This window comes from Perissodus microlepis, chromosome 3 (assembly GCF_051167445.1).
Source record: "Perissodus microlepis isolate ML-2025 ecotype Zambia chromosome 3, ASM5116744v1, whole genome shotgun sequence".
NCBI classification, from domain to species: domain Eukaryota; kingdom Metazoa; phylum Chordata; class Actinopteri; order Cichliformes; family Cichlidae; genus Perissodus; species Perissodus microlepis.
In genome coordinates, this window is record NC_140463.1 from 18,406,030 (window position 1) to 18,423,146 (window position 17,117).

The 17,117-nt window shown below is 39.5% G+C and overlaps 1 protein-coding gene across 1 annotated transcript; it reads left to right on the plus strand.

Moving 5' to 3' along the window:
• The first annotated feature begins 3,853 nt into the window (after positions 1-3,853).
• LOC146390323 (uncharacterized) lies at positions 3,854-9,096 on the plus strand. The gene is made up of 3 exons (XM_084923391.1): positions 3,854-4,221; positions 5,954-6,217; positions 7,957-9,096. The coding sequence occupies exons 1-3, from the start codon at positions 4,050-4,052 to the stop codon at positions 8,958-8,960; spliced, it is 1,440 nt and encodes a 479-aa protein (XP_084779517.1). The 5' UTR covers positions 3,854-4,049; the 3' UTR covers positions 8,961-9,096.
• The last annotated feature ends 8,021 nt before the right edge of the window (positions 9,097-17,117 follow it).

Consider the following 17,117-nt stretch of genomic DNA (forward strand, 5'->3'; position numbering starts at 1 on the left):
CATCCCCCCCCCCGTCCCCTTCTGGCTGCCTGTGCCTCAATTTTATCCCACAACTTAGACATTCACATTACTCACACCTTGGACCTTGGAGGTGGGCACGCTACATGGCATCCAGGCAGAGTCGGGGCGGTCTGCTTTTCTCTTTCTGGGATAGTGGCTCGGCTGCCCCTCTGTTGGTCTTCCTTGGTCTCTTGTGCTCTGAGGGCCTCTGGATGTCTGGAGCCTGGATCTCCTCCATACCTGCTTCATGCCCTGGAGGACGCAGCTATGGCTCCCCAGCAGATCATTACATGAAGGAACCTTTTAAAAACAAGCGTGTCCATGCTCACAGGTGTACACACGGGTGCTCACACACACAAACTACACCCTTTTTGGCTCCTACCTCAAAGCACACTGTGCGCTGTCGATCTTACGTGCTGCACAATAATGTTTAACATTTAGTATTTACTGTTATATTCATATAGATCATCGTGATGATGTTGTTTATTATATTGCTCTCTTTTTTGCTTGTTTTCTCTTTTTTCTTTCTTAACAGGTGATCCAGGTGATTAATGTATGTATTTTTGTCTGTTTTTCTTGGTTTTTGTTTTTTGCCCATTATCACCATTCCTCTTCCCCACTGTTTTTCTTACCCTACCTCTCTTTCTTTCTCTCTTTTCCTTCCCCCAGTCATGTCTGTGTGTGTAGCAAGTGAAAATAAAATAAAATAAACAATAAAAACAAAGGTCAATCAAATAGACCAATATGGCAAGGCCGGGATGGTCCATTTGGTAAAGTAAATCCATTGGGCATCTTTCTTGGCCTTTAGAAAATGTGATAGTAACTTTGCATTTTGTGTAATAGCCTCAGGGATGATCCCTGTCAATGTGACTGCTCTCTTCTGGCAATACTTCTACTATGACCCCTCCTGCTGACTTCCCCCTCCATACCTGAGAATATCAACTGACTGTTGTGTTGTTAGGTTAAAAAAAATCACGTAAGTCTTTGTTTTTACATTCATCAGGTCCCAATCAGCCCAAAATGCAAAGAGAAATTAAAAATGTATGCCATGAAAACGTTCTGATCTTAGGAGGTGTTACGGATTCAAATATTGGGGATGGATACAAGAGGAAAAACCACAATAACAACACTGGTCCGGCCGGGTTGAGTCAAACGATGATTTTAATGATCACACGCGTGGAAGATGGACACCGTACGCAGACAGCATCAGATCTCAAAATAGTGGAGCATTGATCAAACTCTTATAGCCTCTAGTGGCCCCCACCTAATCATAAAAGCCTAAACATTCACATTCTTTCTCTCACACGGCGCCTAAGCTACGACCTTGGCTCCCTGTTTATCTGCTCCTGCTGAGATGGGGCAGAAAACTCCAGTATGTTCTGTTCTCTTCTAATCAGACAAATAAGGCGATGACTTTCTGTGAACAGTATTTCTCATAACTCAGCAGTATAATGCATCATAAAACAATATCATTCATTCACAATAAATCAGCAGTCTAATGTAATGCAAATCAGTTTAACAAATGCAATAGTTATCACCTTCTAATTCAGGAGAATAATGCAAACTAAAACTACATAATAATTCACAATCTTTAATTAAGGGTCTAACATGGCATAAAATAATATTATAATCTCACAGAGGTTAAATCTGTAAAAATTGAGGTCCACAAATGACATCCACTACAATTTTTGTCAAATAACAATGCTGCATTTGTATCATTTCTGCCATTTTTCTTCTTCTTTTAATATTAATACAACTTAATTAACATAGTATTTTATATTATTTCACTTTCAATTTGAAAAATGTTACAAAAGCCTTGAAATAAACATGGTCTAGTAAAGCACACTGGAGGCTAACTCCAGATGTTTTGCTGTGTAAAACAAACAACAGTGGATGGAACAGCTGCAAAGTTTGTTGGTTGATCAGGTGGTCTGATAAAGGACTTCCACTAGCTTTTTACCAGTAAATGTTTTCATGGTGATTACAGGAAAAGCACTGTTTTCTATGTTGCCAGAAACATGTTTTCTTTCACTCAGCCTGACCTCTTTGCTCCTCACTGTGGTGTAAACCGACTCCAGCTCCATGTTAAACTGTCCCAGCGTTATCATCACTGCTACTTTTACCCTTTCAGTGTGCGTAGGCTTAATATTATCAGACTTTTTATACACATGTGGCTCCTAAATACGTTTCAATTGTAGGCCTGTTTTTTTAGTTGCAAATGTGAGTGAAATACAATCCATTTCCATGGTAACAATGGCAAAAGGCAGGGCACACTCTAGACAGGTCATTGATCAAACTAACACACAGCGACCACCACCAATTAACCTGACCTTACTAACTGTATGGTCGTGTCCAAATCCATGGGCTGCATCCTCCTGAGGACCCGGCCTTCGCAGTCTACGTGGGCCGGGTCCTCAGAAGGTCGGGTAGGCCGGAAGTAAATGGCCGTGAAATTGGACGGTCTAGCCTTCTGATTAGCGTCACCGCTGTCTCGGTGGAGTTTAATAAACTCAGCCGTCTGCTCCTTGCTATCTAAAATATAACAGGACACTGGCGTAAATTCTCGACTGTCTCATACTTCTGTTTAATCAGTTTTCTGTTTGACGTTTAGTCAGCTGTGTAAAAACCAAGGAGGAACCCACCCGGGGGATTAGTAAAGTTTTATTTTATCTAATCTAATAACTTTAATGTCAGCCAAACCGATTTACTCACGAACAAACAAAACACTGAAAAAAGCCCAACAATAACATTTTTAGATTGTCTAAGTGACTTATATATTACGTTTAACCCGAGCAGCGAAAGTCCGCGGTGATCTGAAAATGATGTGCCGGGAGTTGTGCCGTTCTCGGCCGCATCAGTGACCCTCGAGCTCTTGGCTAGCTATCGAGCTGGTGGGTAGAAGACGTCTCCGAAAACGTCGAAGAACTTTTGCAAATATGCGATGTCTTGATAAACCGAGCAGATATTTGATGCTTACACAGCTACTTTCTCGCCTGAAAATATGTTAAAAGTTTATTTTGTGACCCAGAAAGATTAGTATGAGTAATTTTAAAACTTAGTAGCGGCCGCCATTGTTGAAAACTGGAGTTTGGCTGGGCCGCGCTATGAATTCTGGGATATGGTAGGCCACGAAGGACACACCCGACCCATCCTTCAAATTCGGGGAAAAGGAGGACGCAGTTGTCGGCTGCATTCGGAGGAGTCTACGAATTTGGACAGCCTTCGGCGCGTCGCTGTGACGTAATCGGTCTACAAATGCGGCCTCAGGAGGATGCAGCCCATGAATTTGGACACGACCCATATCTGTGGGCTGTGGGAGGAATCCAGAATACCCCGAGGGGTACGGAACAACCACGGGGAGAACATGTAAACTTCACACAGAAAGTTCAGATGTTTTTTTAAAAAGTTCAGATGGTTTAATCAAACTCAGAACCTTCTAGCTGTGAGTCAATAGTGCTAACCACTGTGGCACCATGCTGCCCACAACAACAAAAACTCCACCCAATTTATCCAAACACACGACTTTCCTCTTGCTCACTTACAAATTGAGACAAATTTCCCCTTGCCAACGTCCCACAGATCCACAAATGTGGGTTGTGTTCATGTTCCAGGGTAAAAATAAGATATATAGTCTTCAACTGTATATAAGCGTGATAGTGTCTTTCCATATGAAGTGGACGTTTCTTTTCTAAATAAACAGAACGGCTTTTAAACACTTTACTAGAATTTTTACATTTACCAAACACAAATCAACTTTTCTAGTTTATTTAAAAACACGATCCATTTTATTTGGATAAATACGGGTATACGGAGGAAGGTCACAAGTCCCAGTTTTACACTGGGACATGAACGCAGCTTCCGTTTAGGGAATCGGGACGACGTCATCAACAAGCGCCACAAGAGCTCTTCACAAAAATCTTCCTGGTTTCGGGTTAGTCGGCTCACATTTAGAACCCTCGACACAGAAGAGACTGCAACGCCTAGTGTGGATCTGATAGCAAAACCTATCGATGCTTGTATCGATCCGTCCAGCCTGAGTTGAAGCAGCAATGAGTTCAGTTCAGTATCTGAGAGAGTTCATCAAGGAGAGACTAACTGCTGTTTGTGAAGAAATCTTCTCAGAGGTTCAAAAAACCATCGTCCAGTATGAGGAGGAGATCAACCGTCAGCACAGACTGCTGGATATCAGCCGGACACCCGACAGAAACTCACACATCAAAGGTATGGACATGTTGTTCCACGATTTCTCTAAGCTGATGTTAGCTGAGAGCAGGAAGCTGTTACTTTGATGATGAATTCAGAGGAAAAGAAAAATCTCTATTTTGAATGGAAAACTGTTTTAATGGCATCTGTTATTAAAGGTGATAGGCTCAGACATTCTTAACAGGCTGTGTTGCCTTCATCAGTTTTATTTATACAGTGCCAAATCATAACAGTTGCGTCAAGTAGCTTCATGTAAGTATATTATAAATGCTCCCACACGTAAGTTATACTGGAAGTTTCTCGAGCTCCTCTGCAGATAGATAATCAGATAGATCTTTAAGTCATTTGAAAAAATGACTTTCAAAGAATTTTGTGTATATAGCACCTTTCAAGTAGACAAAAGATCACAAAGTGCTTTTGTCTTAAATAACAAGGCATAAAACAAAACAGACAAAATTAACCAATTGCAATTCTAAAATGTGTTTTTAGTTGTTTTTAAAAAAGAGACTACTGACTCCACAGATCTTAAGCGCAGAGGGAGAGAGTTCCACAGTCTGTGGCCACACTGGTAAAACCTCTGTCTCCCTTAGTTCTTAGCCTTGCATGTTGTATAACAAGCAGGCCCTAAACACATGACCTCAGGGACCTGCTAGGACAGGGGTGGGCAATTCCAGGCCCCGAGGGCCGGTGTCCTGCAGGTTTTAGATCTCACCTTGGGTCAACACACCTGAATCGCATGATTAGTTCGTTACCAGGCCTCTGGAGAACTTCAGAACATGTTGAGGAGCTAATTTAGCCATTTAAATCAGCTGTGCTGGTTCAAGGACACATCTAAAACCTGCAGGGACACCGGCCCTCGAGGCCTGGAGTTGCCCACCCCTGTGCTAGGGACAAAAGGCTGTAGAAGTTCAATAATGTAAGCTGGTGCTTGTCCATGAAGAGCTCTAAAAGTCAGAACCAGAATCTTAAAATTGATCCTTAATTGAATTGGGAGCCAGTTCTGCTGTATTAGCAACACTGTCACATGTGAATACTTAGTGAATTTAGTCAGAAGCCTTAGTGCAGCATTTTGAACAACTTGCAGACGTCCCAGGGAGGAAGAAAATAGACCCCAGTGGCAACATATACAATGCAAACAAGGCAGGACCAAAAATAGAGCTTTGAGGTACATTATAATTAAGAGGGGTTATTTTGGAGCTGTAAGGGTCCATGCTGACATAAAAAGTGCTTCCAGATAAGTAGGGCCAAAACCACTGAAGAGCAGACCCTTTTAGCCAGCATATGATTCCAGCCGTGATAACAGGATATCATGCTCAACTGTGTTAAAAGCTTCTCTCAGGTCCAACAACAAGAGGGCAGCAGGGCTGCCCGTGTCCAGAGTTAAAAGTATGTATTTAAAACCCTTAAAAGTACTGTGCAGTTATTTAAAACTTTATTGAAACTTTCCAGAGATCACATTAAGATCAAGGTGGGCCTGCAACTGTAAATGGACTACTTTCTCCAGAACTTTTGAAAGAAAGGAAAGCTTCTAAATTCGCCTGTAATCGGCCAGAACAGTTGGGTCCAGATTGTGTTTTTAAGAAGAGGATGAACTATAGCTTGTTTAAAACATGATGGGACACAGCCTATAGCAATGGAAATGTGTAAATGATCGCCCTTTATTCAGGTTTTGATATTAAACATGTGTCTTTATGTGTTTTTGTATCATTACATTATTGGTTATTGTTCTTTTGTTTCTTTGTACCTCAAGACCTCCCACATCATCATGACTGTGAGGAAGAGGAGGGTCTGGATGAGCAGCAGGTCTGTAACCAGGAGAGGAACTCCAGTCTGGACCAGGAGGACCCAGAGCCTCCACAGATTAAAGAGGAACAGGAGGAGCTCTGCAGCATTCAGGAGGGAGAGCAGCTTGGACTGAAGCAGGAGGCTGAAGGCATTATTGTCTCGACTGATGAAGAGCGACTCACACTGATGGAGACCATCTGCAAACCTGTGATAAAGTTACACAGAATAGGTATGTAAAACCAGGGCTCTAGAGTGCGACCAAATTTCTCAATGGTGTGACTTAAAAAAATCCTAGGTCGCACCGGTGCAACCAGCTGTTTAGTACAAAAGAAAAAGTCTCAGCAACTGTGAAAGTCTCCGTGTGGTCAACAACAGACGCACATTATGCCCATATCGTGGTCTAAACCGTGGGACCTCTCTGATTGGCCGTGGTCCAGATATTCCTGTAGTCCTTCACGTGTGTGTTTGAAAGTGAATAAAAGCATATCGATTAACTAAATCCTGAATAGAGTATAAATGTATTTAGCCAAAAACGGCAGAATCTCAGGTTAAAGCTGGTTAAACCAAACAGCTGAATCAGTGAATGAAAGCAGGTGCACTGATTCTGCACAAAGACGTAAACACAGAGCGCAGACCCACTTACACATCAGAATCAGTGAGATGTCGGCTTTCTCATCCGACATGACATACACGGACACGCCGACAGCAAACAGATTCTGCCTCTGCGCCGGGTCCCTGCTCCGTGTTTACGTCTTTTTTTTTTTTTGTTTGTTTGTTTGCTGCAGGTTTCTGACTGAACCAGCAGCAAAAGATCAAAACTACATTTCACATTTAATAAACATTGTCATGAATTCCCTCTTACTTTTGATGTTTTTGATTCCACCACGATAAAAATCACACTTCCTGCACACTTCCTCTTCCTTCCACTACAGGTTCCCATCATAAAACTCTGTTTTCTGCATTATTCGTTTGCTTATTACACACAAGTCGTGTACAGCTCTGTTGGCCGCTGTTGTTTTGTTTTTTCCAAAAAATGACCTCCGACAAGAAAGCCTCATTTCTGCTCTTTAATGACGTAGAAATTGAAACTCTTTAAAATTATGCTAAACTGCAAAACACTTAGCTGTCTCTAATCAAACCCCTGTAACTTTGCTTTGCTTCACTTCAGCAGCATCGGGTAATGTTCATATGTTGATTCATGGTTTTCTTCAGTTTTTGATCTACTGCAGAATATTTTTCAGGCGGTTATCGCCTATAAAAAGCCAGGTCAGGAAAATCTCCTTCATGTTTTTCTGTGTTTTATTCTCAGTTACTTTGACACAAAGGCATCTGCTGTGATGCTCACACCTCTGACGAAGTCTCACATGATCAGAAATGAAAGAGAAATGGATTATAGAAATCAGTGACGATACACAGCCCTAGTGAGTAGCCTAGGCCTAACAGAAGTGGATGTAGCTGTGGGTAATGAGAAAAGATGAAAAGAACAATTGATCCGTCTGAAATTCATAGCCAGTGCTCTGATACGGACATTATATGTCGTGATAAATGTACTGCCCAAGTGTCCCCTCTCCCCACTGCCTTTCTTGTAGAACTGTGCTCCAAGTAAAGAACTTTGTTTTGACAAGATTGCTAGTAAATCATTTACAAATTAATGTTGGACAGCAGTTAAAAAAAAATTGAACATTTAAAACTGTGGTCAGAGAGGTCCGGGTGAATATCCTGATGGCATGAGCGAGAGCAGTGAGTCCATCCTGGGTGATCCAGGGATGATGGAGGCAGGAGGTCTGGAAGGTAAAGCTAGATGGAAAACATAGCATTGTTTTTGTACTCTCTTTGACAGTGTCAGTCTTACTCGTGCCTTTGGTTTTTTTTTTTTTTTTTATCACTGTTGTGTGTATGTATACCTTCTTGCATTATCTTATAATATATTTCCTCAAAAGTTTGTTTTTCCTCTATTTGTCTCTTCAGACTTCCTACAGGAGGATGTCTGTGAGGAGGAGGTTCTTGCAGACCAGCAAGTCTGTGCCCAAGAGAGAAACTCCAGCCTGGACGAGGAGGACCCAGAGCCTCCACAGATTAAGGAGGAACAGGAGGAACTGTGCAGCAGTCGGGAGGGAGAGCAGCTTGGACTGAAGCAGGAGGCTGATACCTTCGTGGTGACTCAATCTTATGAGGAAAGTGCCCACAGTGAGCCAGAACCAAACAGTGAGCACCTCCTTTCTCACAGCTCTCCTGAACCAGAGAGCCGAGATCATGAAGAAAGCCAGCATGTGGACTCAGGATCAACTAGAAATGAAGAGCTGAAGAAACGGAGACGTTACAGAAAGAGACGTCACAGTAAAAGAGTAGGCAAAGAGAGTCAAAGTAAAACTGAAAGGAAAATGTCCCTAAAATGTGAAACTTGTGGAAAAACTTTCGAGTTTATATCCTGCCTCGCTGCACATTTAGAAATTCACGCAAGTGAGAAAATGTATTCTTGTAGCACGTGTGGGAAAAAATTTGATCAGAAATCTGCATTGGATCGTCATTTAACAAGTTATCTAGGTCAAAAGATGTATTCTTGTAGCATCTGTGGAAAAAAAATGCACTCTAAAGCCTACATGCCTACACATATGAGACTTCACACGGGTGAGAAACCGTATTCTTGTAGCACCTGTGGGAAACGATTCAATCAGAAAACAGGATTGAAAACTCACATAAGACGTCACACAGGAGAGAAGAGGTATTCTTGTAGCACCTGTGGGAAAGGTTTTATTTTGAAAGCAGCACTGGAGCGTCATATAAGATGTCACACAGGTGAGAAGCCGTATGTTTGTATCAACTGTGAGAAACGATTTGCAGATAAAACAGCACTGGACCGTCACTCAGTAATTCACACAGGTGAGAAACTATATTGCTGTAACAGCTGTGGAAAAAAGTTCAATCAGAGCGCAAACTTAAAGAAGCACATGATGAGAATTCATACTGGTTAAAGTTTCATGCTTAGAAAATGTGGGACGGCTGTGACTTGCCCCCTATTTTTTTTTTTTTTTTTTTTTTTTTTCTTTTTCAAAATTGTCAGCACTGTGTTCTTCTGTTCATTGGATTAAAATGAAGGCTCCGATATCATGTTGGCTTCCTTTCTTTACTCAACCACACACTTAACTAGGGCTGTGCGATATGACCAAAATCTCAGATCCCGATATAAGACATTTATCGTCCCGACAACGATATATATCACAAAAAATTTACATTTTCTATAAATTATGTGAATCTTGGGCAACTCGTGTGTTTTCAGCTGGACATTGTGTAACTTATGCTGAGTGTTTTGACAGATGAATTAAACTATATAAATTTAGATATAATTTGCAACGGCCGCTATTTTCTTTTTTAATATTTGCTACATAGCGTGCTGCTGAGAAAAGCCTGTTCTTTTTTTGGAAGACTTTATTTATGATTTTCCAATGTGACAGATAGTAGGTGGCTTTAAAGAAAGAGAAAAAAAAAAAAAAGGTAAAGGCCTGTTCTAACGTTTGAGTCTAAGGTTTATTTTGTCAGGGTTTGTACGGGTGCTTGAAATCCTTGAGAATGCTTGAATTTTAATGTTATCTTTTCAAGGTTTGAAAAGTGCTTGAATTTCAGATGTGGTGCTTAAAAGTGCTTGAAAGTAACTGTATTTCATTCACCACAAATAACTATCTGACTGAATAGTTTTCTTATCAGATAGAGAAATAAATTGGGTCGCAAAATTTCCCCGCTTGGGCTGCCTTGCGTCTGTTTCAACGTGTGACCCCGCCCCTCCCTCGGCCAGTTGGTGATGAGTGCGCTAACATACCTGTAGGTTACTGTTTTAATGAGTGTTTGATGGAAAACGACAGTCGCATGATAGGTGAGTCCTAGTAAATAATTTTCCAGTACGTGTACGTTACACATGCTATTTTTTTAAAATTATGATTATTATTTTGCTAGTTATCAAACTTGCTGGAGAAATGATTGAAATGCACTGAGTGGGATGCAGTATGGCAGCGCTATTATGGAATATGCTGTGAACTTAACATTACTTAGCAGTAATATGAGTTAATTTGCTGAAGTGAAAGCTTTAAACATTAGCCTGATAACTAGCCAACTTTAGGCTTTCTGGTTAACCCTCTGGGGTCGAGGGACCCAGAGTCTCGATTTCAACTTGGGTCGAACGTGCGGACTTCAAACTATGTACCAGTTTTTAAATTGTGTTGATAGGCCATGTAAAACCGATGTTTGGGTTTTTTTTTCTGAATACAACAGTGGCATTTACTCTGGGAAGAAACGGTAAAAACGGTGTTTTCTAAGGAGAGCGCTAGCAAACACGCTTTGATTGTGAGTGAAAAAAACAAACAAAAAACACTCCTTCCCTATTGGCGGAAAAATGTACCATGCGGACCAATCAAAAAATGATATGGCAACATGTGGCATTTGGTTGTTTGGGAAGAGTGGGAAGTTTTAGGAGTGACCGCCGAGAGAGAGACAGAGCGAGTGAGCGAAAGAGAGAGAGAGTTTTGATATGTGAGAGATTTGTGATGTTTACCGTGTTTGGAGTCTCAAGTTAGTGTGTTGTCTTGTATAGTTAGCAGTGTTGGGCAAGTTACTTTGAAAAAGTAATTATAGTTACTAGTTACTACTTCAAAAAAGTAACTGAGTTACAATATTCTAAAAGTAATTAATTACTTGAAAAGTAACTATTGCGTTACTTTAAAAAAAATTTTTTAACCCTCTGGGGTCCAGGGTATAATTGGCTATTTTTAACTACTTTTGATGTTTCCTCCACATTTTACCTTTAAAACTATTTACTTTGCCTTGTTTGGTATCATCCTTTTCAGCACAACCTCACGTGTCTGAATGTTATGTTTTCATTTTGACATACTGTATTAACACAATTGATCTAAAAGCAGACAAAAAACATAAAATCCTAGTAGAAAAAGTTATATTTTTTTTACTGTAACAACCACAAACATGTTTATTGAATCATATTTCATAACTTACAAATATAAATTGTCAATTTTGCACAAGTTTTGCAAACAACAAAGTTATTTGCAGCCATTTACCTTTTACCTTGATTTTTTAAATAACCATTTCAAACTATTTACAGAACAATCAGCTGTTCTGCATTCAGTAAGATGCCACACAAATTATTTGTGCAACTCCAAAAAAATAATTTCTGTCCACTATAAAGGAGAACACCACAGCCTGATACCTGCAGGTCTGACAGCAGCAGGTGTATCACTCCTGTTTCTACCTGGAGACAGCAGTCGCCTCATTGTTCTGACCCACAACACTACACACTAACTACACAAGACAACACATTAACTACACACTCCAAACACGCTAAACGTCACAAATCTCTCACATCTCAAAACTCTCTCTCTCTCTTTTTCTGCTGTCTCTCTCTCTCTCTCTCTCTCTCTCGCCGTCACTCCTAAAACTTCCCCTGTTTTTTTTTGTTTGTTTGGTTTTTTTGCTCATAAACAGAGAGTGCTTGCTAGCGCTAACGTGACGAAACGTCGGGGAAAAAACGCCGCGTATATATTGTTTATCATGACTCTCGTGGCCTATCAACACAATTTAAAAACTGGTATATATCACCTTGTTGCTTTGTCTTTAAGTGGTCATGTGATTGGCTTACCACGACTACTTCATTCTTCCTCAGTCAAACAGCAGCACTCATGCGATTGTTTTGCACCCTTAGCTCCAGGTGTTGTGCTAGACAGTGATCGTGATTACAGCTGTAGCATCCAGATTACTTACAGCTGCTTCCGTGCAACTGATATAAGTTGCGGTAAGCTGAAGACATCTTCAACCGTCTGTTTGTTGAAAAATAGTAACAGGCCGCATTTCTTGTTAGTAACTGTAACGGCGTTGTAACGATAGGAATAGTAATTAGTTAGATTACTCGTTACTGAAAAAAGTAACGCCGTTATTCCCATCACTGGTAGTTAGTGTGTAGTGTAGTCGTTGTTTTGTTGTGTTTGTCCGTTCTACTAGTGAACGTCACAGTTGCTGCCTTAAAGCCACCAAAGGCAGATTGCAGTGTAAACGCTGAGTGACACACCTGCTGTCAGACCTGCAGGATTTATCCCTGTGCTGTTCTCATCTGTGTTATAGTGAACACAAACTATTTTTTGGAGTTGCATAAATAATTTGTGTGCCTCCTTATTTGATGCAGAGCACCGTATTGTTCTGTAAATAGTTTGAAATGGTTATATAAAAAACGTCTGAGCCTTGGCTGCATTTTTAGGTAAACCATAAAACTTTGTTTGCAAAACTTGTGCATATTTTTTTAAAATGTACAATTTCTATTTGCATTTCAAGTTATGAAAATGATTCGTTAAACATGCTTGTGGTTTTTACAGTCAAAAATATCACTTTCTACTCATGTTTTCAATTTTGTCTGAATTTAGATAAATTGTGCTGATACAATATGTCAAAATGAGTAAATAACAGATTGGCAAGATAAACAGTTTTTAAAGGTGAAATATAGAGGCCAAATCAAAAGTAGTCAAAAACGGCCAATTAAACCCTGGACACCAGAGGGTTAAAGGCTAAAAGCAAAGTTGTCACCAAGTACTGTTTATATTTGTGTGTATTGCTGCAGCTTTTTTGAGTATTAACTTGGTGCCTTTGGGTGAAATAATGGTAATATGAGGGACTGATCCATATGGTCACAAAGAATAGCCACTTGTTTCTGTGCTACCAAAGTTCCCTGGCTTTCATTCAATTCAATGTGTTTATTGTCAGCACCGACACATTAAACTACTTAAACATTATAAATGTCTTCAAGCTCACACTGAGGCCTGTGGGGCACAATCAGCCACAGAGACAGTTCACACATTTATATGTGTATTTGTATATGAATATTTCATACTTTAGGCTGCCTGTTTATTTAAGGGAGATGAACAAAATACATTGGAATTGTACATAATAACATCACAGATGATAAATTCAATAGATTTTAAGTAGATGCTTGTGCATTCTTAAAGTCTTATATGTTGAATTGAACTATGTGATCTGTTCAAAGCCTCCCAGTCAGTGCTGTTCTCCATGCCTGTCTGACTGTACATGATGTTATCAGCACAAACACTTTAAAGGTGATCATTCAGGACTTCAGCAATAAAACAGTTTTATTGGCAATTAACTTAGAAAACAAACAAACAAACATCTGTCTCCTATTTTTTGTCACACAGGAAAGAAGCATCAATATCTGATGAGAAGACTTATTTATTTCTTTTTTGGGGGGTTTTTTTCAACAGGAGAAGAATATCTTTAACAAGTTGATTTGCTCACATTTTCACATCTTCATTTTTAAGTGAAATGTGCATTTTGAGTTTATACACTATGTATATAAGGCGACCGTTTCCTTTTGCAGTATTTTTGTGTGGTGCGTTTTTCTATGTCTTAACAAAAGGGGAACAAAGGTGTTTAAGTTCACCTAGGATGATTTGTTTTAATTTTCACATAGTCTTATTGAGGTGATGCGAATTGAAACATACATTCTTGGTTTTTTTGGGCAGTAGCGTTGGGGGGGGGGGGGGGGGGCTTGAATTTGACCCTGAGATAGGTGTCTGAACCCTGTTTTGAGCACCTGGCTCTTTTTTGCTTCTCATTTGTAAACTCTCCATACTCTTTCACATGATTCTTGCATTGGTAGTTGACAAGCTTTTCCATGTTTGAGTCTGAGGTGGGAACCGGTTTCCTGCATAATTTGCATGGTACAGTTTTCTGGTCCGTGTCAGACTTTTCATAACCAGGCTACATGCCTCGTTTAGAAATAAGGTCCTGGATTTGTTCTGACTGATCTTTCTGTTTCTCATCATTTCAGTTCATTTTGAAAAATCTCAACTGGATCTTCAGTTTTATTGTGAAAGGTTTATGTGGGAAATAAACAAGCGGATGGCAGAGCCACATGCTGGGTTTACTGTCATTGTTGCTAACGCCAACGCGTAAAAACAGTGGCTTCAAAATGATGAAAAAAATTGGTCATAAAAAGTTTATTTTGCAAAACAAGCGATAGCGTAATATGAAACCATAGACGTTTTCATATCATCCGATGTATATCATTATATCGAACAGCCCTACACTTAACTCAGAGTACACTCAGTTGAACTTCGTCTGATCAGCTGTTTGGGACTTGAAAACTCAGATTTGCCATTGAGTTTGTTGAACATGTTTCCTGAAAACGGGCATTTATCACCTCATAATTAGAACTGTCTCAGGGAAAACCTGATCTTATATTTCATGACAGTTAAAGTTATCTATACTCCTATTCTGTTGGTTCATTGTTTTGTTGTTTATTAGTGTTTGTTGTGTTCACAATGTTCAAATAAAGATTTATTCAAACGTATTGTATTTTTTCTGAGGCGTAATCTCTTATACATGAAAGCAGCACAGCAAAGCGTTCTGTTGAATTTCACACACGTGCTGTCTTCAGAATACCTGCAGCAACATGCTCACAATGAGTCACCATTAAAAAGGGGCAAATAATAAAGCAGTACAGAAAGCCAACAAGTCACTGCTAAGGCACTGGGAGTCTCCTGTTAGTGAGCAAACTGCAGTACAAACAAACAAAAACACCAAACTCAGCATAAAAACAAATTCTAACAACATAAAATGTGACCCTCCATTATGTCAACTGAACCCATGACCCAACCACCAAGGAAGCAAGGAAAGCATGAAGAGAATTACTGCTACAACTGTATACCAATCCTGGCATACCTCAGCTGTTTCTCCCTGTTTCCATTCCATAAGAATGAATTCACTTCAGGTCATAGCAGTTACAAGAAATAGGAAATGGATTTTTGATTTGAGTTAAAGTGTTTCTTCAGTTTCATCTCAGTGAGTTTCAGTCTGTGCTTGTAACTGAACGATTATCTGCTGCAGTTTGAACGACCTGCCATTTTAAAGTCGGTCAAAGTTTGTTCGATCTCAAAAACATTTCCCATGAGCCTCAGGAAGTAGCTCACTGTGTGGTTACTGAGTGACAAAGTTAACAGCTTTCATCTCTTTGAATACAACAGTTACAGCTACTTTTAAGGAAACAGAGACAAGAGAAGGGAGGGAGGAGGACTTCATCTCACTTCCCGAATTTGAGTGAATATTTGACCAGAACTGAACTTCATGTTCAAAGACTTTGCAGTGATGACTTTACATTAGTGAAGTTTGTCAGTTAAAATGATAAATAAAGTATTTTTAGTGAAAGATTTCACTGTTGTGGGAAAAAGTGCTTTCGCCTGCTGTGACCATTTGCTCTGAGTAAGTATTACGTCTCTGGGCTTATATAACCTGTTTTTTTAGCTGTCTATAAAGGTTGATAAAAACGTGTTTGTTGTATTTTGAAGCAATTTAGTGATTTTGTGCAGCAGCCTTTAGAATATAATCAGTGATTCGTGGCTCCTTGAAAATTAGCAGCAGCTGATTAATATTTCTATGGCAGGAAGAAAATACTAAATGTCTTTTCTTTTGCTTGCCAATGGTTTTAGTCACTTTTCTACAGCAGTTTGAACCCATCAGAATGATGTGTTTGTGTGCTGGAGCATCTGTGAGAGTAACTATTATTGGTGGCAAAGCTCCCAGCAAACACAACAAGCAGACGAGGAGCAGACAAAGGAAACAAAATGTCCATCGCTGTTTCTGTAAGAAGTCAGTCGAGCTCCAAGACTTTAATTTTAAAACTTCCTATGCAGTTATTCCAGGAAATGGTTCCAAGCTTTCAAATGTTTTGATGGTCTTGATGTTTAATACATCAAAACTCTTAACTATACCTAACAAAGAAAAAAAGTCGATAGAGGCCACTTTCACCATCCAGGGCAAACTTACTACTGACTTATAACTTTATGACTGAATTTTAGCTCAGTATTTGTTTATTAATTTAAAGGATAAAAAGAAACTAAAAGAAAATTAAAAATTTTAAAAGTGTCCACAAACTTACCTCTGCCTGTTCTCCATGTCAGGGTTCAAATGAATGAACACAAACACATTTTATTAGTTTCAGGAGTGGAACAGTTTTGACAATTAGATTAATTTAAATACTGTGTCTGAATGTGATTTATGACAAAGACTGTTTAACACGTGCATATATGTGATCAGTGTGTGTATGAGACCTGAAGGTGAAGGTGCAGACAGCTGTGTTCTTGTTGTGTTTCTGGATGTAAAACAAAAGTACTTCACATTTAAAGCTTCACTTGGACTTGTAATCTGTTCATTTTGTCTATTCATTATTCAGCTCACATGCGTATGATACAACTACAACTAAGTAAATTATTACTTAGTTTCATAAGAATCTCCCTAATTTGTTTCTGCAGCACCAAACATGTCAAAGCATGCTGTAGACAGAGTTTGTTAGGGTGTGATAAAAGGAAGGAAGCAGAGAAAACAAGTTTTAAAGTCTTTGTTTTCTTCCCAGTTCTCAGCGTCTCGTGTGCTTCTTCTTCTTTCTCTTCACACAAAGTCGTAGAAGTTTTCAGACGTGTCACAGCTGGATGTGAGGATGGGACCCACTTTCCTCTGTGAGCTGGACCTATTCTGTCAGTGCATCACTTCTTCCTTTGATTCATTGACTGATGAACATGTTTTAGTAAAATGACAGAGTTTCAGTCATTTGCAGCATTTCAGTTCATGTTTTGTTCTCAACATGGTTGTTTGTAGACTGGATTAGATTTCAGTGCACTGACGCTGGTTTAGTTTATCTAAGAAAGGTTTGTTTCTTCATCAGTGATAATTTGATGCATTTTACATTAAATATATAATTTAAACCAATCATAGCAGCCACTGGTAACACCAGGTGTGTTTGATTGATGCCATGTTTGAGTGAGTCTTCAGTTTGATGATGTGTGAAGTTTCTTCCTTTATTGCAGTTCTCTGTACGCTCCTCTGCAGCGGACACGCTCAAGGTGACTCAACAGTTTTCACTGTTCATTTATTTAGTAAATATTAATCTTCATGCATCAATCTTAAACACTTTCCATTTCTGGTTTTTCTTTATTTCCTCAATATATTTATATGTTTATGAACATGTCAGAACAGATTTTGATATGTAAAGTATATAAAAGTGTTTCAGATCAATGATGTTGTGTTTGTGTTGGATTCTAGATGCTGTGCTAACTGTTGAACCCAGCTCGACC

Excerpts from the sequence above, each read along its gene's own strand:
- LOC146390323 (XM_084923391.1), top strand. The coding sequence starts at position 4,050 with ATGAGTTCAGTTCAGTATCTGAGAGAGTTCATCAAGGAGAGACTAACT. Across the intron at positions 4,222-5,953 it reads CAGAAACTCACACATCAAAG|ACCTCCCACATCATCATGAC; the intron begins GTATGGACATGT and ends TTGTACCTCAAG. Across the intron at positions 6,218-7,956 it reads GATAAAGTTACACAGAATAG|ACTTCCTACAGGAGGATGTC; the intron begins GTATGTAAAACC and ends TTGTCTCTTCAG.